Below are 27,998 nucleotides of genomic sequence, written 5' to 3' on the forward strand. Positions count from 1 at the left end.
GAGAGCACTGGATACATCGTCGTTGAGTGGGAGCAGGGAGTAAGAATCCACGTTCCAATGGCCGTGCTTCGTTCGGTGGGTGAGGCTTTCTGCCCAGCAAGACCCAGCCCTGGTGAACCCAGTGAGCCCGCCCCGCTAAGCGCCCCGGGGAACTGAAAGACACAGACCATCCCTCAGAGCCTCAGGGCCCGACGCGCCATTGCCATAGCAACGGGGGGGGCAGGCGGCGCCTGCGCGAGGCGCCCCCGGAAGTGACGTTTGAAAGGCGCCGGGGTCGCGCCATGGCCCAGGAGGTAGCCGGACGACCGCCGAAGGAAACCCTGTCACTCTGGAAACGGTAATGGAGCCTGGGACGCGCAGGAGCAGGCGGCTGTGGCCACGTGGCTCTCCGCGGACCCTCCGACCTCGTAACCGCCCGGCCGTGGGGGCGGGGCGCAAAGGCTTCCGGGAGTGTGGTCGCCGCGGCGCGCGCTCGCTCCGTCCCGTCTGCGCGGCCCGCGCGTGTCCCCGCCGGTGTGTCACCTGCTTTCCCCGCGCGGGGCCTGGCTCTGTGCTGGACGGGAGCGCGCTCGAGTAGAGCGCGGCCGCGGGGGTGAGGAGGGGCCGGGCGGCCGGCCGGCGTGACGCCTCTGTCCTCCTAGGGAGCAGGCCCGGCTGAAGGCCCGCGTCGTGGACCGGGACACGGAGGCGTGGCAGCGGGACCCCGCCTTCTCGGGTCTGCACAGGGTCGGGGGCGTTGACGTGTCCTTCGTGAAGGGGGACAGCGTCAGCGCCTGTGCCTCCCTGGTGGTGCTCAGCTACCCCGAGCTCCAGGTAACCCGGCGGGGACGCCGAGCCAGGGCTCGGGCGGGGATTGGCCGCAGCCGAGAGGCGGGGGCTCCAGGACGGGGAACAGTGCCGGGCAGAACCCAGCTTCTCGTCTTGCAGGATTTCATTAATAGGTTGGGGAGTTTGGAAAAAAAGAAGACAGACAAAAACCGAGGGAATTTTGTGATCTTTGGAACCATCTACTCGCGATCTTTACCTGCAGGTCTGATTGTCATCTAGGGTTCCTCATCTCAGTGACCGGCAGCGCCACACCGCAATTGCCGGAGCTAGAAATCTGTTTTCCTGGACCGCTCCCTTCCCCTCGTGTCCACTCGCACGCTAGCTCCATTTCCTCCACCTCTTAAATCTGTTCCCTTGTCTGCATCCCCTCGGACCCTTCCCTGGCCCTGCCTCCACCACTCCTGTAGGTTTTGAGCAGTGTCTTCACAGGCTTCCTGCCTCCAGTGCTGCTTCTCCGCGGTCCCTTCTCCATACTTCCAGCAGAGCAACTGTCCTAAAAAACAAGTGCGATCGTGTCACCACAAGTTCTCTTTAAGCATTTTAAGCAGTTCCCGTGACCTCATGGCAGATAAACTTCACACTCTGACATGGCTTAAAGGCCCTTCATGATCTATTCCCTGGTTGCTATAACCCTGTAGGCTCAGCTCTCCCCACCACCCTCAGTCCGTCCCACACTCCACAACCCGCTCTGAATGACTTTGAACCCCTCAAACGTGCCATGCTGTATCTGGGTGCCTGACCTTTGCAGTGATGTTTCCTGCCGTGGAATATTCTTCACCTACTTAACTCACTTATCTCCTATGGCCCAGTTTAGACAATCCTTCATCCACAAGTAAGCTCCTCATCCCATAAGACCAGAAGTTACCCCTTCGCACTCTTGTCTTAGTCTTTTTAGGCTTCTATAACAAAATACCTTAGACTGGTTAGCTTTTAAACAACAGAAATTTATTTCTCACAGTTCCAGAGGCTGAAAGTCCAAGATCAGTGTGCCAGCATGGTCAGATTCTGGTGAGAGCCCTCTTACAGGTTGCAGACTGACAATTTTTGTGTCCTTACATCGTTATCTAATCACCTCCCCAAAGGCCCCACCTCTTAATACCATAACCTTGTGGGTGAGAATTTCAACATAGGGACTGGGGCAGGGGAGGCCACAAGCCATTCAGATCAACCCTGTATTTCCTCTTTGTCACACTGGAATGGAATTGGCGTCTCTATCAGTACAGATGTCTCCCCTACCAGAATGTGAACTCCATGATGGCAAGAACTATGTCGTCTTGCCTGCCAGTGGTAGCCTCTGCATCTAGCTCAACACCTGGCATGTAGAAAACACTCAAAGCTTTCTTAAGTAGATATGTCCACGAATGAACAGTGTGCCGATGATTCATTGGTGTCACCAGCTCCAGAAGCCTTGGGTAAAGAAGAACTGCTGTACTTAAGCTTCTGGGCTTCCCCTCTGATAGAGTTTGGATATGTGGTCACCCCCAAATCTCATGTCAAAATCTGATCACCAACTTGGCAATGTTAGGAGTAGTTTGGGTCATGGGGGTAGATCCCTCATGAATAGATTAATACCCTGGGGCTGGGTAGTGAGTGAGTGCTCGCTCTCAGGAGAACTGGTTGTTTAAAGGACCCTGGCACCTCCCCACTCCCTCTCTCTTGCTTCCTCTCACCATGTGATCTTGCATCACCAGCTACCCTGACGCTTCCTGTCATAAGTAGAAGCAGCCTGAGGCCCACACCAGATGCAGCTGTCCCAGAATCATGAGCCAAATAAACCTCTTTTCTTTGTAAATGACCCAGTCTCAGGTATTCTGTTACAGCAATGCAAAAATGGACTAATACACCCTCTCATCACTCCTCTACCTGTTCCCGATGTTCCTCTGCCTCTGCAGCTTTGTACTTTACTCGGGAAGCCAACTTTCAGCCAAAATTTAGCAAAGATGTTTTGAGTGCCTACTGTGTATTAGGGTCTGGATATACAGTGGTGAAGGAACCAGAGTCCCTGCCTTCATAGATCTCCCGGTCATTTTGTAGGATATTGTTGGGGGTAAGGACCCGGACTCAGAAGCCAGGCCTCTTGTATTCATACCCCAGCTCTGCCACTTCCCACTTAAGCCTCTGGGCCTCCATTTCCTTTTTTTCATCTGTGTTTTGGCCTCTTTTCAATGCATGTGCTATTATTGCCCTTCTCACATTGTATTAAAGTTACTCGATGTTTCTGTCTTGCCCACTGACTGTAAGTTCTCAAGGATAGGGTTATACTGTATTTCCTTTGTTATTCCAACACCAAGCCAAGTGCCTGCTACTTGGATGTTCAGTCGGCATTTGTTGTCATTGCTATGGAAGCTTAAACTGGGGAAAGGATCCTGAAGAGTCTGGTCTGATCCCATGGTTCCCAGATGCCCAAGTTGCAGAATCAGAATCACCTGGAAGTGTGTTTGGAAAGACAGATTCCATAGGCAAATGCATAGAGACAGAACATAGATTCACGGGCCGAGCCCGTGGCTCACTCGGGAGAGTGTGGCGCTGGGAGCGCCGAGGCTGTGGGTTCGGATCCCATATAGGGATGGCCGGTTTGCTCACTGGGTGAGCGTGGTGCTGACAACACCAAGTCAAGGGTTAAGAACATAGATTCATGGTTGCCTAGGGCTGGGGGTGGGATGGATGGGGAGGGACAGTATAATGGGTAAGAGGTTTAGTTTGGGGTTGAGAAAAGTGTTTTAAAATTAGATTATGGTAATAGTTGCACAACTATAAATACCAAAAACCATTGAATTATACACTTTATTTATTTTTTATTTATTATTATTTTTTTTTAAAAGATGACCGGTAAGGGGATCTTAACCCTTGATTTGGTGTTGTCAGCACCACGCTCACCCAGTGAGCAAACCGGCCATCCCTATATGGGATCCGAACCCATGGCCTTGGTGTTATCAGCACCGCACTCTCCCGAGTGAGCCACAGGCCGGCCCCCGAATTATACACTTTAAACAAGTGAACTTTATGGTATATAAATTATATCTCAGTAAAGCTGTTAAAAAAAAAAAAAAAAAAAAATACAGATTCTGGAGCCCCATTCCACTTACTAGGGGGAAAAAATCTCCCAGACTATGGCCTGGGAACCTGCTTTCTTAAACGAGCTTCCCTGTGACTGCAAAGCAAAGCTCTCTTAGGCAATCACTGGCCCGCCTTTCATGCAGTCAAGAATTCTTTCCTCAGCCTCGCCGACAAAACATGGCCTCGCAGCCTAGCCCATTCTGTAGCTGGATGCTGTGGTTAGTACATTGTTCTCCACAGGGAGCTGAAACTTACTTTTCTGTGACTTCTTTCTATCAGTTCCACCTTCAGGCAGCAAAATGCAGATCAGATCTCACTGGCTCTTCTGTGTGTCAGCCTTCCAGTATGGGAAACAGCTCTGTGCTCTTCTCATCTGCACTGTCCTGGAAGGCTGCAGTGACTGCCCGCTGTTTCTCTTGCAGACGGCCCTTCTGCGATGCCCTCCTTTAGCAGGGTCTGTCTTTACGTCTGGCACACAGTATTGAACATAGTACTGCAAATGTAATTCAACCCCAGTTCAGTGGACCTAACACCCACACGCATCATTTCTGTAAATGCAGCTGAAGGCGTTGTTCGCATCTTTGTGGGCACTGCATCATTGGCTTATGTTGAAACTTTCCAGTCTTCTCAGAGATTGCTGATCATCCAGATCTGGCCCACACCTAATTACACAGTTGATTTTCCTTCTCCCAGATTTGTAATCTGAAAATGTACAAACATACTGAGAAAAAAATTGAGAAAAAAGTACGTTAAACACCTGTGTACCCTCTGCTTAGATTCAACTGTTGATTTTGTCATATTGTGTGAGCGGATGTGTATGTGTACTGAACAATTTGAGACACCAGTGACAGCTCATCTCTAAATACATCAGCAGACCTGTCCTGAGAGAGACATTCTTCTATATAACTGCAGCAACATTAGTGCACCTACGAAAAATCATAATCCCGTCATAGCACCCGAATCCCAGGACATACTCACACTTCCTCACTTGTTCCCATTATGTCTCTAAAAGCTGGTTCGTTTTGTTTACTGATATGTAAAGTTTTAACACGAATGAGTATTTTATGTTATATTCACTGCTGTAACAGAAGTATGTTACCTTTTCTGTGGAATTTGGTCCAGTATGTTGCCTGTCCTCTTCACCCTTTTTCCCGCACTGAGACATGTCTTGAGTTGACCGCTCTGATGAGTTTTCCCAGGTTCACAGTTGGCTCTTTCGATATGTGGGTCACATTTTTGGAATGTTTCTTGGTTATGGTTTTAAATGTTGGCTCCAGTTATGAATCGGCTCCACAGTCCTGTTCCTGTCCTGCAGGTCCTGCAGTCACGTGGGCGCTGGCTTTTCTTTGCCTGCCCGCTTTCTCTGTGGCTATTTCTCTTAGCTTCTCTACATTTTGTTTTCTTCTCTTCTGTTTCATTCCTCTCCTCAGTGGTTCTTATTGTACTCTCAGTCTAAGTCACCCCCCTTGGTCGCTTTGTACTTCATCCTCTTCATTTCTGAGGTGGCGTTGGTCAGGACCCCGCCACGCCCTCCCCTCCTCGCTAGCCCCCACTGTCCACCGCCCAGTGTAGTGTCTGAGCCGGCTCCGCTGCCTGGGCTGTTTCTTTCCCACAAAGGTGTACACCCAGCGTCTGTGATAGGCTCATCTACTCTTCTGCCATAGGGAGTTCTCCTCCTGTTGACCTCTCTGGGTTTTAGAACTTGTACAGAGAGATTCAGATGTAAGCAGCCACCATCATCCAATGGGAACTCAGGCCACACTCAATCTCCATGTGCGTCCCTGTGAAAAGTCATCTTGTGTGGGGTTCAGCAGTCCAGCCCGCTGGGTTCACCATGAATCCAAATCCAAATTGGGTTGGACCCTCCCCACTTTGGGTCATTGGCAGATTTGGTAAGTTTCCTCTTAGGTTGTTGATTAAAACGTTAAGAAGACAAGCCCTGGCTCTCGCTGCTCATTCAGAATAGTCAGTCCTCTTAGGTGCATTTGGTTATTGACTCAGCTTCAAGGCAGGAGTAGAAGTTGTGATGTTAAAGCCATCACCTAGAGACTTGGGAGGTTCCATAACAAAAATGCAGGAAGGTAGAAGTTTCTAGAGAAAGTGTGCATAATAGGAAACGTGTCTGTGTTCAGGCTGGTCTCACTCTGATGAAAACCCAAGGTTAGGGGACTCGGGCCCACTGGGATTTACTCTAAGGGGATCCCTTTTAATGTTCTAATGAGATGTGAGCAGGGCTGCCCTCTTCCACACCGTGTGTTAGTTTGAAAAAGTCTGTTTACCAGAGAATCCCTAAGAAAGGTAGCTGCACTTTTTAAAGTTGCCTCCAGCAATTCTGGAAAGCTCCTGACCATCTGGGCCCCTGCTAGCTCTTACTCAAGACCTCTGTCTCCAGTCCTACTCCCAGTTTGTACAGGCCTTTTAGAGTTCCACCTCCTGTCCCGGGGGCTCCATGCCACCACATCCTCCCTTCTTGCTCTGGGATTATTTGCAACCTCAATTTTTCTTCATCGACTGTCATATCCCTCAGGACCCCTACTCTCTTTTGGATTGTCTTGCTCTGAGATCATGCCTGTCCTGTTTCTGGATTATTTGAATCTCCTTTCAAAAAGCCGGTGTTGCCTGCCTTGCTCTTGCAACCTCTGTGAAGACATGGCTTTTTGCTCCCAAGGTCCCTTTTAATGTAAATACAGGGCTGGCTAGTTAGCTCAATTGTTAGAGCACGGTGCTGATAACATCAAGGTCCAGGGTTTGTTCCCTGTACTGGCCAGCTGCCAAAAAAGCCGAATAATGTAAGTACAAACGTGCCCTTACTCACATCGTCTTTTCTTGGGCTTTGTCCTTGATCCTTCAACAAATGTGGAGGTGTGGTAGCCTAGGTATTAGCTTTAATATACAAGGAGAAGACTCGAGAAGGCAAGGGGCAGGCCCGGGTGAGGCAGGCCACCAACCTTAGCCTCACTCCTATGGGGCTCCTGGTACACACCAGATCCTGGGGGCTCCTCATACACACCAGGTCCTGCAGGGGAAAGTGTTCCTCATACACGCCAGGTCCTGCAAGGGAAGGTATTCCTCATACACGCCAGGTCCTGCAGGGGAAGGTGTTCCTCATACACGCCAGGTCCTGCAGGGGAAGGTGTTCCTCATACACGCCAGGTCCTGGGTGGGGGCTCCTCATACATACCAGGTCCAGGTGGGCACCTTCGAAATAACATGAGTTGAATCCCTGCACTGATTTACAGGGCAGGTCACGTTCATTCTTTCAAACCCATGTCTTCTACTTTCCACCTGATAGGTGAGGCAGAGAAGGGAGCCGCAGGGGTGGGGCAGAGGAGAAAGAGGGCTTGCAATGAAGGATTGATGCAGGGGAGGGAGGGGGCAGGTGGCCCAGGGCCATGCCTGCCCACTGACCTGCGTGCCTGGTGGCAGGTGGTATATGAGGAGAGCCGCATGGTCCACCTGACAGCTCCCTACGTGTCAGGCTTCCTGGCCTTCCGAGAGGTGCCCTTCCTGGTGGATGCAGTGCAGCGGCTACGGGAGAAGGAGCCAGGCCTCGTGCCCCAGGCAGGTGCCTTGTTCCCAGAGCAGGAGAAAGGCCCCTTACCCCCCCCACCCCAGGGAAGGCCCCTGCAGACCGTCAGCACCGATAGCAGGAAGAGACTGTGTGGGCTTCCTGGAGGAGAGCAATAAGATTTTCTAAAAAGCTGGACCCCACAAGTGGCAGTCCCTGCTTCCTGCTGCCCCAGGGATGGTCCTGGCCTAAAGGGTGGGGGCAACTCAGCTGACCTTGACTTTCCCTGTGGCTCTGTAGGTCGTTCTTGTGGATGGAAACGGGGTGCTCCACCACCGAGGTAATCCTGCTCCCGAAAGAGGGTTAGGAAGGGCACCTCTGACATCTGCCATCCAAAACATGTGCTAGGCTCCTGGGGCGCTCCCACCAGCCCGGCACTGACAGCTCCTTTCTGGGCTGGTTTTCACTGTCTGACATGCAGCCCTCCCAACCAGCAAAGAAGCCCCTGCCTTCTCTTCACCCCGCCTATCCCTGCCCCGCCACAGCGCCCTGCACTGGCGCATCTTGAGGCACCACTGTCCAGTTCTGACCGCTGTGAGAGGTCACAGGGCCTTGAGCTCAGAGAGGCCATCCCCCCCTGCTGCCTGCCCTGCATCTGCCAGTGAGGCCCTTTTCTGAAGACAGACGGGAGCTCCCGTGCCCCTGCTGATGCCAGGGAACCTCGGCCAGGGAAGATGACTGAGGGAGATGGGCTGTTTTACCTCAGATACAAACTTTGGCGGGCCACATAGGGTGGCGTTGGGCCTTCCCAGCCAGCAGGCGTACTTAGGTCCCCTCAGGGTCTGTGGGTCCAGAGCCAAGGGGTGGGCACACACCAGCCTTGACGCTAGTGCTGGGACCAGCAGGCTCTTCCCAGGAACAAGACCACAGCCACTACACTCCAGCCCCCCTGGCAGGTGGCCCAGATCATGGGGACAACAAGCTCAGAGGTCTGGGGGTGGCTGCAGGGCTGGGGGGTGGGAGTCGGTGGAAGGTGTCAGAAAATGAAAGGAGCATCTGGATGAAGCATCGTGAGCACGCCCATCAGGCTGCCGATCTTGTCAGAGGGAAGGAGGTTTCCTCTGCCCCAGCCTTACACCTTACAGGGGACCTGAGGGGGCAGAGGGGCCTTGTCCAAGGTCACCTTGGGTCTCAGGTCTGGTCTCCCCAGCCCTCTGCCCTCACTCGGGGAAGCTTTTGGTGTGACTCTGGTTTGTCCCTCATCCCTGTGCCTATCTCCAGGACTTACTCCTGCCCCCCACCCACGACCCCAGCCTCACCCTACTCTGCTCCCTGGCAGGCTTTGGGGTGGCCTGCCACCTTGGCGTCCTTACAGATCTGCCCTGTGTTGGGGTGGCCAAGAAACTCCTGCAGGTGGACGGGCTGGAGAACAACGCCCTGCACAAGGAGAAGGTGAGGGGTGCCAGGGTCTCAGCAGAGGGGCACCTGGGGTGGCCCTGGGGTTGGGACACTAGGGGTTGCCCACCTCCTGGGGCACCTCCGGTCCAGCCCTTGCCAGCTGACACTCCCCACCACGTCCCTGGATCCTGACCTGGAGTAAGAAAGATCCGCTTTTCTTTGGGCACCCCCTTACGTTCCTCTCCACATTCCCGTGGGCGGTGCGTCATGGCAGGAGACTTGCAGGCTCCCTGAGCTCCTTGACCACCCAGCCTCCTGGGCACACTTGCCCCTCCTGTCCCTCTCACCTCTGTGCCACTGCAGCACCACCTGTCTGGTTAAGTCCTCCAGTTATGAGGACAGGACGGGCTTCCAGGCTGTCCTGGCACTCCCATGGGTGCTTAGATACCCTCAGCCTCCAGGCCCTGCTCATGTGCCACCTACCTGCCTTCTAGATGCCTGCTTCTGCCAAGGCCTGCCCAGGGCTGCCACCCATGCCCCTCCTTACCCCACCTTCTCCTGCACTGTCCTCCTCCGGCCCCCAAGGCTGGCACTGGGAACATGATACCCCCCTCCAGCGGAGCTGGTGACACACTTGGCTCCCCCAGGAAGGCACATTCCAAGAGAACACGTATCTTTCCTCTGGGCTCCCAGTGCTGCGTGGAGCAGTTGCTTAGAAAAAGTTTGTTGAGTTGAAGGGGACCCCAGACCCAACTCAGGTGACCCCTGACCCTGACTCAGTGGGCCAATTCCCCTCCACCAAGAAAAATAGTTTGTAGAGTTCTGTCAAACATGCCCAAGTTCATAGCAGGAGAGAAAGCAGCAGGCAGTGGCCTTGGCACCAGTCACAGCTGGCTGGCCCACGGGCGGCACCTGTGTGTGTGTCCACCAGCCTGGCTGGCTGGCTGGGTAGGAGCCAGGCCTCCAGCTAAGCCTGGCCTCTCTGTTCACCAGCACTGGGATGCTGGGCAAGTTGCTGCCCCTTCTCTAAGCCCCTGTAGTCGGAGTTGGATGGGAGGCTGCCTGCCTGGCATACTTGGTGCCGTCTCAGCTGCATAGCTTTGCCTAGGCAGCAGCTCATGTACCACATTGGCCATTTCCTGGCCCAGTGACTGCTTGGGTCTTAAAAATGAAAAGACTTGCCTTCAGCCCTTTATCGAGAAAAGATGTTTCTTTCAAGTTTTTCACCCATTTTCCAGATACGACTCCTGCAGGCTGGAGGAGACTCCTTTCCTCTGGTGGGAGGCTCGGGGACTGTCCTGGGAGTGGTGAGTGGCCAGGGGTCTTTGTCCTACCCAGTTTCCGGCCAGAGAGGCAATGCGGCAGGGCAGTTGGCTCCCCCACGCACATGCACGTGCATACACGCATGCACGCGCAGTTGGGCATGCCAGGCCCCACTTATCCCTCCCCATCTTCCTGCCACTCTGATTGGCCCGCAGAGGTGCTCTGTGTGCATTTATTTTCTCCCCTGCCCCCACTGTGCTGATGGGGCCTCTGGGCCACGTGCATCCCCCCTTGACCCCGGGAAGGTGCCCTGAGGGCTGGGAGTGTCCCCACCCAGCAGCCTGAGCCCTCCAGGCTCCCTGCTGCCATCCAGGACATGTCAGAGCCCCAGCTGCTGTGGCTAGTCCTGACCCAGCCCAGCAGCCCAGCATAGCTCACAGGGATGTGTCCCTGCACACTGACCTCTCCCTCCTTATCTCAGGCCCTGAAGAGCCATGAGCGCAGCACCAAGCCCCTCTATGTCTCCGTGGGCCACAAGATGAGCCTGGAGGCAGCTGTGCGCCTGACGCTCTGCTGCTGCAGGTTCCGGATCCCGGAGCCGGTGCGCCAGGTGGGTGGGCTGCCAGGGAGGTGAGGGTGAGGGCAGGCTAGCTCGAGCTGCCTGCTTTTCACACACTCCCCGGCAGCTCAGCTGGGATCAGAGCACAGTGACAGAAGGACAGAGTGATCCTGGGCTGAGGACAAGTCCAAGGGCACCTTGTTGGAGAGCAGGCCGGGCCATGCTGGGCCCTGGAGGCCGGAGAGCGGACCAGAGGATGCAAAACTCCTGAAGTTCACCCTGAGACCCTGCCTGCCTGGCCCTGGAGTCTGAAGTGCTCTTGCACCCAGCTTCTCACAGCCTGCTGCACCTGCATGCTGCGGTTATTTAGAGAATCAGCAGATGTCAGCTCAGGTGGAAGGGTGTCTGGCCAGTCCCCAAGCAGCCCCTTCGGGCCTGCAGGGAACAGCCATCCTCGGGCTGGGAAGCCTGCACAGGAATGTTGTGGGGACAGTGCTGAGGAAGGCTTGTGCTGGCACCAAGGACACCAATCGGGACTCCACGCTATGGCAATTCCAGGCACCCATGCATAAACTGGTAACCAGCACCTGCATGAGGGTCCAGCACTCTGACGGGAGACAGAAATGAGCACAGGATACCTGCAGCAGCCTTGGTGTGCTCAGCCATGACAAGGGTGACCAGTCACAGGCAGGTGCATGCCCCCAGAGAAACCTGTGGAGAGGATCCAGAAGTAGCTGTCCTAAGATACCTGCCGGGGGTTGGGGGTGAGGGGGCAGGGAGGGCGGTCCAGACCCAGGAACAGCATTTGCAAAGACCCTGGCACAGGAAGGAGTGTGATGTGCCCAAGAAGCTCCGAGCGGAGCTGTGGCTGGAGCCAGGGCAGCGAGGTACCAAGTGGGTGGGAGCCAGTGAGCGCTGTGGGGTGTGTCATATTTTAGGCTTCATGCTCAGGGACATGGAGCAGCTGACAGCTCAGATTAGCCTTTTCTTTGTGAGTGCTGCTGAGGCTGCTGGGTCTCCAGGAGGAGCTGGGGAAGGCGGCCTGGCTTTCTGCAGTCCGGCCCTGGAGCCCCCTGCTGTGCTAGCTCCAGCTGCAGCACCAGTAGAAAACTAGGACCTTGGCTCTGCCTCCTGCTGGGGAGCCCCTTTGCCCATCGCCCCCTTACCCAACAGCCACCACTGCCTCCTCCAGGCCTCCCCAGCTGCTGGTATGCAAGGCGGCCTCCAGGTGGCAGCAGCAGCCTGCACACGGTGGCTCTCAGAGCCTGGGGAGGCTGTGCCTGGAGAGGGCGCTGACAGTGGGGCGTCCTCCAGCCAGGCACCCCTTGGCCTCGCTCTCTGCATGCCCAGGGCTTTGCTGGAATAGTAGGTGCATGGGCCCTCAGCCTATGAGGTTTGTCCCCAGCCCCCAGAAAGCCTTTCCTCTTCCATTCCAGCCCACCTGTGTGGCCTTCTGGGAGAAGAACCTGCCAGGTCCTGGTCTTTGTTGGCAGGGTGTGCAGCCCCACCCTGCCACCAGGAGCCCGCGGTCTCTGTTGCTGCTGGGAATGGGGCTGGGAGTCCTGTGCAGCAAGGCTGGCTCTGTCTCTTGGTCCATTTTCTTCCAGGGCCCACTCGCCACTCAACATTTTCCCTCCTGATTCCACCTCCAGGTGTTCCTAGGAGAGCGTGAGAGGTGGGGCCAGTGTCCATCTGCTCTTTCACGCCACGGTGTCCAGAGTCCCCCTTCCCTTCACTGCTCCTGCTCAGCCCCAGGCCACCACGGGGCAACCCCAGTGGGATCACAGGTGCAGGTCGGGTTCTCCTGCCAGGCCAGGCCGGGCTGGTGCGGAGAAGGGGGGTGGCGCTGCCACTCCCTCCCGCTTGCCTGTCACCCTGCCCCATGCCTCCCTGTAACTAAAGCAGGAGTAGTCTGGGGATCAGCCGTTGCTGTTCCTCAGTCACGTGGCCCTGAGGCTAAGCTAAGCCCGTCTGAGCTGGGATCTGGAGGGCTTCTTCAGGCCAGGCGCCTTGAAGGCCCCCGTTTGGGCCTGAACCTTGTTCCATGTCCCTCCCCGTTAGGGTCTGTCCTGGTTCCTGCCTGAGGCCCACAAGCCTCTTTCATTCTAGTGACTTGGCAGAACTTTCTGGAGGCAGGACAGGGGTCACAGCTGACACTAGTCAGAGAGTGAGAAGGTGAACCCACTGTAAAGACAGACCAGCTGGGCTGAGAGTCCTCAGAGAAGGTTTTAGCAGAGACACCTCTGGCTTAAGCAAAACCTGCGGGCAGCGCAAACTACACCCAGTGAGAGCCAAGCGGCACCAGCTGACACTCGGGGCAGCCCCAGGACCCCCATGCTCAGCCCCTTCACTCACCAGCAACACAGCACGGCAGGGACTGCCAAACTCAGTTTGAAAACTGCCACTGCAGGCCCTTGACCCTGAGGTTCTCGGCATTCCTGTCACCCACGCATGGGTGGGACTTGATGTGCCCGGAGTGGACTTTCTGTGGAGGGAACGAGGCGTTTCCACAAGGCCTTTTGGGCTGGGGTGGGCTCAGAGGCCCACTCAGCACCCAGCACCCAGCACCCAGCAGCGCTTCTCACTGGAGCTGTCTGTCCCCTCTAGGCTGACATCCGCTCCCGAGAGTACATCCGCAGGGCCCTGGGGCCGCCCGGGCCGCCTGCTCCGGTGGGAGAGGTGAGCATGGGGGAGGCTGGGACAACTGCACGAAGGAGTCGGCTGCTGGGCACCATGGGGGACGTTTCTGGTGGCTCAGCCTCCCTGCTGTGTCGTCGTGGCTCAGGTTGGACAGTGGGGGCCAGGCCTGGCTGGGGACACAGGAGTGTCTCTGAAGGGGTAGGGGAGTGGTGCGGACTCCGAGTCTAGTGGGAACTCTTCAGAAACACCCCCAGGCCCACCCCCAGACCCTCGGACCATGCCCCATCTGGCCTAGGCCCTCCTCCCAACAGGGCTGTCCCGGCCTTTCCCGGTCCACTGGTGAGGTGCCAGGGCGCACATTCTGCAGAAAGGGCATGGCCGTGGGAGCCCCGCACAGCTGCTGGCCTTGTTTGCACTCTTTGAGCCTCGGTTTCCCCATCTACAAGGAAGCACAGTGATTGTCCTTCTAGGTTCTTGTGAGATAGAGTGAGGCTGTGCCTGGCCAGTTGGTTGCAGCTAACACTGCCAGCCTCTGTCTTAAACACTTTGCACAGACTATTTAGTCCTTAGAGCAGCCTTGCCATGAGGCGGGTGCCGTGATCCCACTTTACAGATGAGGAACCTGGGGCACAGAGCACTGACAAGTGGCAGAGCCTCGCCCCCGAGCCTGCGTGCTGAGAGGACGCCCATGCCTAGGCACAGGTTGCAGAGGTGCCCAGGCCCTGCCTTTGCCCTGCCCATCCTGTGACAAGCTGCACTTCCTTCGTGCCGTTTTCCCTCCAAGCCAGTGGCTACTCCCAGGCCTTCCTAAGCTGCTTTGAGGCCTGAGGGCACACATGGGTGCTGGAACCCTGAGCTCCCTCGCAGGGCTGGGGGCGGCCAGCTTTGGTGCACAGTGGACCAGTGGACCCTTGACCACATTCTGCCCGGCCCCCTGGCCTATGCCCATCAGCGGGCCCTGCCTCAGGATCTGATCAGTGGCTGCTTCTGGGGAGCGAGGGGGTGCCTGACCGGCTCTGGCTTCTGATGCTGTCCCCTTTCTCAATGTCATTTCCAGGAGCCAAAAGGCACAGAGGCCACAGGCATGCTCCAAAGGAGGCACGGGAGAGCCTGCAGGGGAGGGCAGGCCCCTGAGGACCACAGCCGAGGACCCAGGACAGACCTGAAAGGCCTAAACCTGGGCTCCCAGGAGCAGTCTGGCAAGGGCTGGCAGGCCAGTGGAACTGGGCACTGTGAAGACTCTAAGGCCACCAGCCACCCCACTCCATCTTCGGGACAGTGACCACCCTGGTGGCTGGTCTCTGGGGACTACAGAGCCTCCCCTGCAGCTGCAGGTAGAGAGCCCAGTTCCTGAAGACCCACCGCTGCACCACGCCCTGTGTGGAAGGGGTGGAAGTGGCAGCCCCTACAGGGCTGAGACCAGGCCCAGAAAGCGCGTGCAACTGCTTTCCCGGAGCCTGCGGAGGGTGCAGGGGCCACACGGCCTGAGGCCACCAGCTGGCGCAGACACCTGCCCGGCCACTCCATCCGCCCCTTTGAATACACACATATGTGCCTCGCTTGTTTTTCTCCTTTTCTTTTTTTGAGCTTCCTCTGCCCTGACCTGGGAGGGATTCGGGCTAGGGTGGCCGGGCTTCAGCACCCGCCCTCTGCCTGTCCTGCTCTCTGACCCCCGTCCTGCCCATCCTCCAGGCTGCCTGCTGCTGGCACATGCCAGGGCCAGGACAGAGGCTGAGGGATAGGGTGCCAGAGGGCTGGCACTGGTACCCGAGGGGACAGTGTTGGGCTCTGCTGCCCTGGTCAGGGGCTGGGGTGGGGGGCAGCCCCGTTGCAGGAAGCCCGCCGAGGCCCTGTCCTCGCGGGTCCAGGAGCCAGTTGTGCTGTCTGTGCCTGCAGCATCCGCACCCCAGAGGCCCAGCCTCCAAACCCGCCTCCACTGGGGACAGCAGCTCTGCTCCCGGCCCGACTCCAGCTGCTGTCCTGGCCGCTTCCTCTCAGTGGGGCCGGGAGTGCCAGCTGAGGGCAGTGGGCACAGAGGGCGGCCCGCTACAGCCTGGCCTCAGCCGCAGTCCTGCACGTGCTGGCTCGCCCAGGCCCCCACAGGGCCGTGGGGTCTTCACCGAGGAGTGGGAGGGAGTCCTCCGTGGAGGCCGTTTCTCTCCATTTATCCAACCAAGAAGGAGCAGTTATGATTTTTCAGCCCAGGATGAGAACCCAGGGAGGCCTGTGGTTTCTGGACGCCCCCTCCGTGCCCCCATCGGGCATCTCTTTCCTTTTGTTCATGATGAGAAGTGAGCTCCTCCAGGGGCCTGGGCCCCTGGCAGCAGCATGGGGACAAGTTGGAAAGGCAGCCTGCTGTTGAGGGCCGGCAGGGTGCCGTCCCCCCTTTCCCTAACGCTCTAACCCTAAAGCCTCTTTGTAGGGCTGGACTGCAGGAATGCAGGCTCGGGGAGAAGAGGTTGAGCCTGTGTAGCTGCCCTCACTCGATGGAGCAGCCTCTGTTCTAGAAACTTCCATAGAAAGCGGCACCACTGCAGGACAAGTGGGGCTGTGGGTGCAGAACCTGGAGCCCGCTAGGGAACCCTCCCATGGCAAAGCAGGTGCAGGGGAGGAGACAAGAGGGCCTGTTGGGCCAGGTGAGCTGGCAGATGCTTAAAGGGCTGTTGGGGTGAGCAGGTTCCACAGGTGCCACCTCGAGGGGCATCCTGGAGCAGGAAGGACAGGCCCGGGGTTCCACTCCTGTCCTGCTCGTGCGCCCCTAGGGTGACGTGCTTTGTCCTCCGGGCCCCTCCTCAGGCTGCCACTCCCCCCACCATGCTAGTCTCAGATGGGGGTGCACAGGGAGCCCCAACTTCCCCAGCAGGCCCAGGCCTATCCACTTCTTCCCAGGCTCCTGCATGCTGGGCCCCATGACCTCAGCAACTGGGGCTGTCGGCTCACCTGTGCCCATAGGTGCCCTCAGCTCTCCCTGCTCAGGACTGAGGTGGTAGTGAGATGGGAGTAGGCAGACTCTGGCCTCGGCTGCCCACCGGAGAGAAGGCTGGAGGGTCCTCAGCTATGTGCCACCCTCTGCTCCAGAGCCCAGGCGAGCTCGGCAGGGACAGCATGAGCCCCCACGTGCCTGAAGTCATGAAGCTATGGGGAGGGTTTGGCCATGAGGAGGGTGTGCGCACTGGGCACATCGTCCATCTGCAACACTGGCCAGAACCGAACGAGCCTTTGGTGGCCCCGGGAGGGGGGTGGAGGGGTGGAGGGTGGGTCGCCTGGTTGCCCCAATGAGCAACTCAGACCGTCCTCAGACCTCAAAGTCAGCCAGCCAGGAACGAGCCTTGCTCCCAGGCCTGGGTGCTCTGGCCTTTCTTTGGGATCTAGCTTATGTAAGAACCCCACCCAGTGGACTGAGGGCACCCTCACCAGGGCAGAGGGGTCGCTGCCCTGCCCCACCCCCAAAGCGCAGCAGCTGGGGGCTTGGAGGCACTCGCAGCCCTCCTTCCCCCGCCTTGGGAAGGGAGAGGCCAGCAGACAGGAAGGGCCTTGCGACTCGGTCCCCCATGGGCATTGTCTCCTGACCCCGTCTCCGAATCAGAGAGCCAGCAGCTAGTGTGGGACAGTGTCCCCAGAGAGGCTCCCTGGGGTGGAGAGGAGTGGAGTTAACAATGGCTGAGGCTGCTGCAAGGTCGTGTGGGCCCCGTCTGCCCCATTCTGGGTCAGGTTGGAAGAAGGTGGGTCAGCGACGGGGGTGGGGAGGAGGGTGGCAGGGACGGAGACCCTGACCACAGGGCTGCATAGTCAGCACTGGCTGAGCCCAGGGGACAGCCCGTGTGGGGTGCAGACCTGTGTGGATGTGACTGTGAGCTTCAGGGACCCCACAGCAGCCTGTTTGCTGGGGGCACTGAGGGCTCTCTGGGGACATCTAACGCAGCATCCAGTGGAGCTGAGAGCCGAGCCTGTCTTCTCGCTGGGGACAGACACCTGCTCTGTCAGGTTTGGGGACATTACACGTGAGAGTACGTGTGAAGTCTCTTGCCTGGCAGTGGACTCCCAGTAAATTCCCAGTAGGTGAAGCATGAGTGGGAGGGAGGCCAGCACCAGGCTGGCCCAGGGGCCAGTGTCAGTGGTCCGAGGGGGGTCGGCCTGCCCTCTCAGCGTCTGTTGCCTGGATCTGCCTTCCAGCCAGGCCCCCATGTAATCCTGTCTGGGGCATGGGGGAGAACAGGGCTATGGTGGAAGCCCCCAGAGCCGTCTCCCTGAAACCTCTGAATGTCACCAGCAGAAGCAGGCTGGGCAAGGCTCTTCCAGGGGTGACACCTCGACTGAGCGTAGCCATGGTGCCAGGGTGACCAGCCATGGAAGGCTCATTCTTACCACACCTTAGGCACACCTCTGGGGACCTCTCCCTGAGGTACAGTTGAAAGAGCATGAGGGGTCCAGGGCAGGACAGGAGGGCTCCCCAGTCAGGGAGTGGAGAAACCTGGAGCTGGTCATGGGGTGGCCCTGCCTCAGAGCAGGCATGGGGGCTGGACTCACGAGGGGCTGCAGTCATGGGGGTCTGAGCAGGGGAGGTGCTGGCGGGGGATGGCCCCAGCAGTGCTCAGTTTCTGCTCAACGCCCCCATGGCCCTCATGTGACAGAGAAATGTGCACCTGGCTGGGAACCCAGGAGGCTGCTGCCTTGTCCCACCCACCTGCTGAGCCAGAGCCTGGTTTCCAGGACGCCCCGCTCCCCAGCCCACTCCAGACTGAGGCTTCACCCCTCCCTGCTCCCTGGCATTTCCTGGGAAGCCAGGGCTGGAGGACTCAACAGCTGCCGGCCACCAGCCCTCCTAACTTCTTCCAGATCTTTCCCTACCCAGAGTTCCGTCAAGACCGGGGGTGGGAGGACTGGGAGCTCAGGGCTGAAGCTGGGCAGAGCTGCCTGGGATGCTTCTTGCCAACTTGCCTCAGGCAAAGCTCAGAACCTCGGGTGGGGTTTACACCTGTGCTCCCCCCCAGGTGGCCGGGAAGATTCCACCAGGTGATGAGTGAGGAGTTTAGCATGGGGCTTGGTGCATGGTGACCCCTAGATAAAGGAAGGCCATCAGCTTAGAAGGTAGGTGGCCAGGGCTGGTGGCCATAGATCTGAGAGCCTGTGCGAGCTCCGATGATGAAGGAAGAAGCCAGAAGGTAAAGGTGCTCTCGTCTCCTGCGAGGCGCCCTCCTGGGCAGGCCTGGCTGCCCCTCCCTAGAGCTGGACGGGCAGGACCGCACCTCCTGGCTGGATGTTTTCTCTCTGTCAAAGCCATGTCCATTCCAACAGAGCTTCCGGGTGGCTGGGAGACCCAGAAGTGATATCCACACACCGCCCAGCCCATGGTAGACCCTGCTCAAAAAGCAGTCACTTCAACCCAAGGACGCTTCTCTCTCTAAGGGATGGGCAGAGATGGTGAAAGCCTCCTGCTGGGGGGAGTGGGGCTCTGCTTATAGCCACTGGCTCCTCAGTGACCAGAGGGGTCGGAGGGACCTCCCTAGCTGAGGGGGAGGCCAGAGCCTGCAGGGTCCTCCTGTCTGCTCCTGGCCGACCTGTTTACAATCTCGTGCAGCCATCACTGCTGTCTAGTTCCAGGACTTTTCATTACACCAAAGGGAAACCCCACACCCATGAGCAGTGACTCTCCGTTCCCTCCCACCAGAACCTGGCAACCACTGGTCTGCTTTCTATCTCTGCGGCCTGCCAGGTCTAGGCACCTCAAGTAAATGGAATCGTACAGTATGTGGCCTTTTGTGTCCGGCTTCTGTCACTGAGCATAACGTTTTCAAGATTCACCTGTGAGGTGCCATATGTCAGTAGTTGACTCCTTTTTAGGGCTGCATAATATTCCACTGTGGATCTGCCATGTTGCTTCCCTGTTCATAAGCTGGTTGTTTCCGTCCAACATAGTAGCCCCCCACTCATAATAGGAGGCTGTTATGAATAACACACCATGAGCATGGATGTGCAAATTTTTGTGTGAACGTGTTTTCAGTTCTTCTGGGCCTGTTCCTAGGAGTGGAATTTCTGGGTCATACGCTAACCCTGTGTTTAACTTCCTGAGCAACCACCGAGCTCTTCTCCACAGCGGCTGCATCGTCGCACATCCCACCAGCAGCACACAAGGGTTCCAATTTCTCCACATCCTCACCAGCACTTTTATTATAGCCCTTTTGACTCGAGCCATCCTGCTGGCTATAAAATGATCTCGTTGTGGGTTTGGCTTACATCTCGCTCATGACTAATGTTGTTGAGCACCTGTTCGGGTGTGTGTTGGCTATTTGTATATCTGCTTGGGAGAAATGTCTTTTCAAATCCTTTGCTCATTTTTTAATTGGGTTGTTTATCTTTCTGTTGCGCAAGAGTCGTTTTCATGTTCTAGATCCCACATCTTTATTAAATATTCTCTCCTGTGGGTTGTCTTTTAATTTTCTTAATAGTGTGGTCTGATGCACAAAAGTTTTTAAATTTGATGAAGTCCCGTTTATCTATTTTTCTTGTGTTGCTTGTGCTTTTGGTGTCGTATGTAAGACACCATCACCTAATCCAAATTTATGAAGATTTACACCTATTTTTACTTCAAAGAATTTTACAGTTTTGACTCTTACATTTAATTAAATCTGTGATCCATTTTGAGCTCACTTTTTTAGATGGTGTGAGGTAGGGGTTCAACTTTCTTCTTTTGCCTGTGGGTATCCAGTTGTCCTAGAACCGTTTATTAAAGAGACGATTCTTTCTGCATTGTGTGGTCTTGGCAATCTTGTCAAAATCACTTGACCGTAAATTATTTCTGGACTCTCAATTCTGTTCTCAATTATGTCTACATATGTCTGTCTTTTATGCCAGTATCACTGTCTTGATGACTGTAGCTTCATAGTAAGTTTTGAAATTCAGAAGTGTGAGTCCCCTCACTTTGTTCTTTTCAAAATTGTTTTGGCAGGGCCGGCCCATGGCTCACTCAGGAGAGTGCAGTGCTGATAGCACCAAGGCCGCAGGTTCGGATCCCTATATAGGGCCAGCCCGTGGCTCACTGGGGAGAGTGCAGTGCTGATAGCACCAAGGCCGTGGGTTCGGATCCTATATAGGGCTGGCCCCTGGCTCACTCGGGAGAGTGCGGTGCTGAAAACACCAAGGCCGCGGGTTCGGATCCCATATAGGGATGGCCTGTGGCTCACTTGGGAGAGCGTGGTGCTGACAACACCAAGTCAAGGGTTAAGATCCCCTTACTAGTCACCTTTTTTTTTTTTTTTTTAAAGAATTTTTGGTGGAATTGACCAGCGAAGCTATTTATCCTGGGCCTTTGGGAGGCTTTTGATTACTTACTTGATTTCTGTATTTGTTATAGATCTGTTCAGATTTTCTGTTTTCTTGAGTCAGTTGGGAGTTTGTGTGTTTCTAGGAGTTTGTCCATTTTATCTAATTTGTTGGAATACAGTAGTTTATGGTATTTTCTTTTTGTGTCTGTGAGGTCATTAGTAACGTCTCAGCTTTGGTCTTCCGTCCCCTTGGACAGTCCAGTTGTGAGTGGAGTTTGGGGAGCCCTCCCCTCCACCCCTCCCCAAACACCTGGCAGGAGCTGACGAATGCCCCACTAAATCCTTGGGTGAGGGCCTGACTTTGGGGGAGCAGGGTTCCAGAAGGAGCAGGAGGACAACACAGCAGTGGACAACTTCGGGCAAGCTGCTTTGGTCCCCACCGGAAGCTTTGTCACAGGGTCAGTTGAGTGGGGACAGGGGTCTGAACCTCAAAGGAACTAGAGTTTAGTTAAAGCAGAACTTGTAGCCCATGTGGGATGCAGGCCGTGGGCCATGGCCCCCCATGGTGATGAGGCGATAGCTGCTTGCTGACTCCCAGGTAGTGGCTGGTGACCCAGCCCAGAGCTGGCCAGCCCTTTCCCCAAGGACTGAGCAGAGGGGGCCAGACTTGGGGGTGCAGGGGTGCGGATCAGAAGCGGGGCAAACTGGAGGGTGTATGGGCCGGGGGCAGGGCCAGGACTGGGGGTGGCCAGACACTGTGGGCCTGAGGGTGGGGTGGCACAGAAGTCACTGGAGGGAGCTGAGTTGTGGCCTGGGGACCCCAGCTACCCCCCGCTCCCCACATGCTCCCTGGGGCGGACAGAGGGGTTCTCTGGACGGGGGGCACTGAGTGCAGTGGTGTCTCGGCTCCTTCCCACAGAGCCTTAAAAATAGGCCCATGGTGATGTCCGTCTCTGACAGCCTCAGCCTGCCAGAGCTAAGAATATTCTCTAACCACTTAATAATTCAAGTCGGATCCAAATAGATTTTCTTGTTCACCTGTCAGGTCTTTGTGTCCCTTCCCTGGGTCCCTGGCTTGCCCCAGGAGTTTGAAAGGGTGAGACACGGAGGAGGCGGGTTGGCCTGGACTTTGGGTCACACCCAGGCCCCCTCAGGGCTCCACACCCCACAGCGCTGGACTGACCATCCTCCCCTCCCTCGTGGCCATCAGGGAGGAGGCCTACCTGGTGTCCCCAGTTGTCCCTAGCTCCACCCCCACATCCCCACCCCCGGTGTAGGCAAAGGTCTGTTTGAGCCTCGGTCTCTACTGGGTTCCTCGGCCCTTCCCACAGTGTCTACAGGAGCCACACACCTCCTCATGGAGTCCCAGCCCTCTAGGGCCAAAAGCCAGGTCAGAGCCAACTTGGTCCCCCTAGACCCCAGAGGCTGGTGCACACCCCCCACCCGAGTTTGCCCTCCTGCCTGGTCCTCAAAAGAGTCCTTGAAGAGCTTTGCCTGGGGCTCCATGTCCTGGTGGGAGCAGCTGTGCACAGGGAACCAGGGCCCTGGGTTCCATCCAGTCCAAGGCCTCTGTGCTTGGATGCTGTGTGTGTTTGGGTAAGTCACTTCACCTCTCTGTGCCTCTTTGCCCATCAGTGGGACTGAGGAGATCAGTATCTCTAGAACAAGCCTTGGTGCTTGGGGCAGGAGTGAGCATAGGCACTGGTGCCCCGAGGTCTGGGCTGCCCCCAACTCCAGGGTGGTGCCCAAGCTGCAGACCCCTGTCACCTCTCGCAGTCAGCCCCTGCGTTCTGGTCTTTCAGACAGGTGAGGAACTAGGGAGTGTCACTAGGGAACACTTGGGGGAGCTTGCTGGTGGGGGACAGCCCGCTAGCCTGGCCCACCCACTCCAGCAGCAGCCCTGCTGCAGTGCCCTGGCCAGGCCCATGTGGAGTTTTACCAAATTATTAATTAAAGGCAAAGGCACGCGGCGGCTCTGACACCCAAATGAATCGTGCGCGGGGTAATTAGGCAAGGTGTCAGAAATGATGGAGCACGGCCGCTGTCCCCACTCGCCTCCTGGGAAGCAGGAGCAACTGCTCTCAGTTCCTGCCACGTGGGCGGCCAGCGTGGGGGGCTGGGGACAGGGTGAGGAGCAGGAGCTGGAGGTGCCAGCTGAACGCTGTTGCCACAGGGCTGTGCTCTGTCCCCAGGGACAGCCATCCCCTTCCCTTTGGGAGTTTGATGGGGAAGGTGGGAGGCAGGCGGGGGAAGGAAGGACAGGGCCCAGACACACAAGCAGGTAGACCCGGAGCAACTCCGAGACAGAAGTCGCAGGAAGTGTAGGGGGCCATGGAGGGGCCGGGGGAGCACCCCGACCCCCAGGAAGGGAGGACGGGGCTCCTGTGCCCTTCCCTGGGCTTGCAGGGGCCTGATGGAGTGCTGGCAATGGGGGGCAGCTTTGGTTTAGGTTTTCAGTTATTTAAATTTCCATTTATATTTTTTAGCCAAGTCATAAATAGTTTGAAAAATCAAATAGTTGTAGAAGGCTGGTAATAAAACCCAGCAGCTCCTTACACACCCACCCTTCTCCTGCTTCCCCCTTCTCAGAGGCAACGTTTTCTCTTATTCTAGCTGATTCTTCTGGTGTTTCCTCCAAAGTAGCGTGCTCATGTTGCTTTTTTTTCTCTTTTCAGATTAGAAATTGCCCATTGACCTCCTGCTGTGGGGATTGAAGGTTTGTTCTCTCACATGCAGCCCACACGCATGTGCATGCACGTGCACACACACACGCATACACACGCACGCACGCGCACACTCTTCCACCATCTCATTTTGATTGAACGAGAATGCAATGTATACATTGTTCTTTGCATATACTGTTCACAGCTGACTAATGTATTGTGATTACATTTCTCTACTTCTATAACCTTTCATTTTTCCTGGACTTAATAATAGCCTTTAAAAAAAAAAAAATGATGACCAGTCAGGGGATCTTAACCCTTGACTTGGTGTTGTCAGCACCAGGCTCTCCCAAGTGAGCCACCAGCTGGCCCAATAATTGCCTTGTTTGGGGGGTTTGGTTTATTTTCTCTGTACCCATTACTTGTTTATCCCCAAACCCTCAATGGAAATATAAATCTCCATTTGGTACATTAAGAATTTCAGACCATCTATGAATTTTTTTTCTTGGAGCCTGTGGCAGCCCCAGTAGCCCATGCCTCCTGGAATTTGTGTAGCTCCCCTGCCGTGTGGAACCAGGATTGGTCTGTATGACCAGTGGAACACGCCAGAAGTGATGGTGCATCACTTCTAATACTAGATCACAAAACACACTGTGATTTTTGTCTTGGTGGCTCCCTCCCTTATCACTCACTTTGAGGGAAGTCAGCTGCCATGTCGTGAGCCGCTCTATGAAGAGGTGCACATGGCAAGGAACAGAGGCCTCCTGCCATTAACCATGCGCGGCGCCTTCCTGGAGGTAGCTCCTCCCACTCTGGCCAAGCCTTCCGGGCTGTGGCCCCAGCCATCATCTTGACGGTGTCTTCGCGTGAGACCCTGAGTCAGAACCACCCAGCCAATCTGTTTCTGGATTTCTACCCTTCAGAAACTGTGTGAGACAGTGAAACTTTGTTCTGGGTTAATTTGTGACACAGCCAAAGATAACTGATACAGAGCCGTTCCCCAGTGTCCATGCGACTCAGTGGCCCTTGTGCACCTACTGCACCGCCTGTCAGCAAGGACTTCCCTCCACCTTCATCCTGGGAATCTCTTCAGCTCGCTCCTGTGTTGAGTGCCCTCCTTCGGGGAGCCTGTGCAGTCCTCTGTTTTGGACCACTCCCTTGTTTTAATGCTATGCATCGTCTAGTGGCTTCCAGTGCCCCCAGTGATCTTCCAGTGGGAAGACCTGGGAAAGTGGCTGACTTTTAACTACCCATAAGGACATCGCTGTCCTCGGTGCTGAAGTCAAGGCTGGGACTGTCCGCCCGAGCTGCACGGGCAGAAGTCTCTCCCCCACTTCTGCTCTGCTTCCCCTCCACCTCAGCCCCATGGGTGTGGGGCTAGAGGACCCCACGAAGGGCAGACACCAGGCCATTCTCAAGACCTCCCACTCAGCTCTGGTCCTGGTTCCAGGCCCTCTCCAGGACTTGCCTTTCTGTACCAGGTTGTCCTCCTCCCCAGGGGCTCCTGCACATGGGTTCTGCAGACAGGCTTGAGTCCTGGAGTAACAACATGCAGAGCCCCTCTATTCAATTGCAACTCTTCAGATTACTGTGACAGAAACCAACTTAAGTGAAAGTGGGGTCTCCTTAGTTCCCTCCAGGGGCAGAGCTGGCTCTCCAAGGCCTGGATGCACCACGCACCTGGCTCTCTAACTCTCCACGAGGCCTCTTGCTTGTGGGGGCCAACTGGCCAGAGGCAACCCAGTTCCCTTCCTCCCCAGGCAAAGAGAGCCCCATGCATCCCAGTAGCTCCGGCGAGAGCTGCAGGCCGACCCTCGTCAGCTGGCCTGGCTTCGGCCACGTGCCCTTCCCTGAGCCCATCACTGTGGCCTGGGCAGGGGACCAGGTGCCCAGTCCAGAGCCAGGGGCTGGAGTCAGCCTCAGCTCACTTGTGGAGAGGAAAGTGCTGTTGCCAGCAGTACACCTGCTTGGGGAAGCAGGTTAGGGACCTTCTCAAGAAGGGGCTTCTTCTAAGAAGTGTCATCCCCAAAGCCCTGGGCAGCATCTTCTCTTCCCAACAGCACCCCATCTTGTCTCTGGCTAGTTCTCATCCAATGACAGCAGGGAACAGTGTGATTAAGACTCCATTATTAACTTGCCAATCTTGTTTCTGGGGCACAGACGCTAACAGCTTAGGGGACCCAGTTGGCATATAACGAGGTCTCCATGACAAATTACTTGGGTATCAATTAACTCTCTGGGGAAATGTCAGGCAGGATCCGTCATGCTGGGAGGGAGGGATAGGCAATTAACCTGGAGCAGTTAATCGGATCCACAGATTCAGCCTCCAGCAGGGCCGGGAATGAGGGAAAAGGCCTGTGGTGTCCAGAGCAGGGCGGGGCCTCGCCTCCGTCCCCCAGGGATGACAGCACAACCCCAGGCCGCAGCTACTGCAGTCATGCCACGACTCGTCAGCCTGTCTCTGTCCATTCATACATTCCACAGTCACCTGTGACATCAGGACCAAACGGGCTGGGAGAGGTGACTGACCATCAGGGAGTGGGACAGTGCTGGGGACTTGTGTGTTCTCCGCAGGAACCAAGATGGGTAACAGCATCCTCAGAGCAGGGAGGGGAGAAGGGATAAGTCTAAAGGGGTGAGGGCGGGGCAGGGAGCACAGCGCAGGGCTGGGAGGGGGAGGATTGGCAGGTCCTGGGGAGGAGCGGGGCAGGCTGGGGGCAGGCAGGGGACAGAGAGTGGGCCAGGCCCGCCCTGGAACCTCGCTCAAGGCACTGGCAGACTGCGCAGAACGAGGGTTCACACGGTTTCTTAAAACCTTTCTGGGCCTCCGTTTTCTCGTCTGTAAAATGGGGAGAATGATCTCCAGTTCCCAGTAGTGCAGGTGGCTCGGGGATCCGGCTGGCACAGAGGAGGCGTGAGGCCGACAGGCAGCACCCATGCCTGTCTGGATTTGGCTTTGTTGGCGTTCAGGAAAGACACTCTGGCCACTTGGGCTGTGTCCCACCCGGCGAGGACTGGTGACCACTTCCTGACCCCAGCCCAGCCCCCGTGGAGCGCGGGGACACGCCCCCCCCCCCCCCGTCTCCTCGGCGGGTGATTGGCAGCTGCCACTCCCGCCCCCTCCCCCCCCCCCCCGCCGAGGCGCGGAGCTCAGTGCCTGCTCATGACACTGACATGTGGCGGCTCCGCGGGGAGCGGGGGAGCGGAGGAAACCGCGACTGCGAGGGTGCAGCGTGTCCCCATCGAGCGCCGCAAAGCAAAACAGACGCGCATGCGGGGGGCGCTGCGGGGAGGGGGCGCAGGGGACCCGCTCACGCCCGTCCCTTTAGGATCACGACGTCCGCCTGAGTTCAGTCCCGAGTCTCCGGGGCCCCGGGTGAGCCGAGGCGCTGTTCTCCCTGCAGGTGGCGCCACCGCACGGCGGGGACTGCAGCCCCCGGGGCGTCCGCCGCCCTCGCCCCCACCCCAGCCAGTGTCGGGCCTCTGAGGCCGGCCGGACGTCTCTGCACCCTCTGCCACAAGCCTCGGCGCGCGCTTTGTACAGTGGCCGCCCCTGCCGGGCGTGTCCATGGCGTCCACCAGCCTCCTCCTTGGGGTGGGGTGAGCGGACGCTTGGGGCCAGCACCCACACACTTGGGCCATCCGCTGGGAGTTAGAGAGCTGCAGACCCCCGCCCCACCTCGCACCCCCCCCAAAGGATGCGGCCTGCTAGACACCGGCCCACCCATGGGCTCCCTCTTGGGCAGCTGGGGCTGGAGCCCTGGGGGTGGAAGTCGGGGGAGGGACTGCAAGGGCAGCTTTGATTCTAGCATCACCGACACCTTTGTCACCAGCCTGGGCAGGGCATCTGGATGTCCTGACCTGTCTGGCCTGGCCTTAGATGAGGGGGCCTCTGCTCCAGCCAAGCGTTTTGGAGCCCACGCCCCCGCCCTGGCTGGCAGCGCTCACGTCCGCTGCAGGCACCGCTGTGCATCGAGGCATCTGCTGCTATCGTCCGGGGCAGATGGGCTGCCAGTGAGCTAAGTGTGTGCGGGGGAATGGGTGCCATAGGAACCCCTTCCCGCAGGGAGCGTGGGGGCGGGAGAGGCAGGCGCCCGCGGATGGGGGAACAGGGGAGTGCATAGGGGGAGGCGGGAATCTCGCAGGCTCTGGGGCTGGGGTGAGGCCCATGGAGCAGGTTCCTGGGCAAGGGGCTCAGGGAACCTGGGCCCAGCCTCGAGAGGACAAAGGCCCTGGAATCCCCCTGTCGCCCCTGGCCAAGTGGCCTCGGGCAAGTCCCTTCCTTCTCAGAGCCTTGGGGCCTGAGGACTGTGTTTGGATTGATTCTAGGTTTCTTCCAGCTCCTGAGCCCTGAGCTTTGGCAGATGGGGGTGTCCTCAGCACATAGATGCCTGCCATCTGCAGGGGCCTCCTGCCAGGGTGATGGGGGGATGCCAGCACACCCTGCCAGACTGATGTGGGGTGCGTGGGCAGCACCTCCATCCCACACTCCGAGGCTGTGGCTCCCAGAGATTAGGGTCATGCTGTGTGTTAGGTGAGGTCATTCTGCTGGTCACTGCAGAGCCAGACTCCTTGATGGCTTTCCCCAGGCCCCACCTGGCCAGGGTAGGAGCCACATGGTGAGGGGTCCTGCCAGCTCATCAGAGCCAGGCTGCAGGGCAGGGTGCTGGCTGAGGTAGGAGACCCTGCCCTGCCCTGGCTGCCCCCAGAGCCCAGCCCACTGGAGCCAGGACCCCTCAGGGAAGGAGGAGGTGTGGAAAAGTTGGCAAAGAAACAGCCCAAGGCCACCAGCAGCCTTGGATACCCATTCGTGGGGGGTC

General features: G+C 57.1%; 1 protein-coding gene across 2 annotated transcripts; it reads left to right on the forward strand.

Annotated features, from left to right (window-relative positions):
- The first annotated feature begins 276 nt into the window (after positions 1 to 276).
- On the forward strand, positions 277 to 14,803 carry ENDOV (endonuclease V). 2 transcript variants are annotated; one of them, XM_063080970.1, is made up of 9 exons: positions 277 to 337; positions 642 to 813; positions 7,312 to 7,446; positions 7,694 to 7,733; positions 8,733 to 8,845; positions 10,030 to 10,098; positions 10,536 to 10,664; positions 13,221 to 13,292; positions 14,311 to 14,803. In XM_063080970.1, the coding sequence occupies exons 1-9, from the start codon at positions 282 to 284 to the stop codon at positions 14,533 to 14,535; spliced, it is 1,011 nt and encodes a 336-aa protein (XP_062937040.1). In that variant the 5' UTR covers positions 277 to 281; the 3' UTR covers positions 14,536 to 14,803. The 2 variants fall into 2 exon arrangements, with proteins under 2 accessions (XP_062937040.1, XP_062937041.1); XM_063080971.1 differs by having other exon boundaries at positions 8,769 to 8,845.
- Positions 14,804 to 27,998: the final 13,195 nt, after the last annotated feature.

This window comes from Cynocephalus volans, chromosome 16 (genome assembly GCF_027409185.1).
Source record: "Cynocephalus volans isolate mCynVol1 chromosome 16, mCynVol1.pri, whole genome shotgun sequence".
Taxonomy (NCBI): Eukaryota; Metazoa; Chordata; class Mammalia; order Dermoptera; family Cynocephalidae; genus Cynocephalus; species Cynocephalus volans.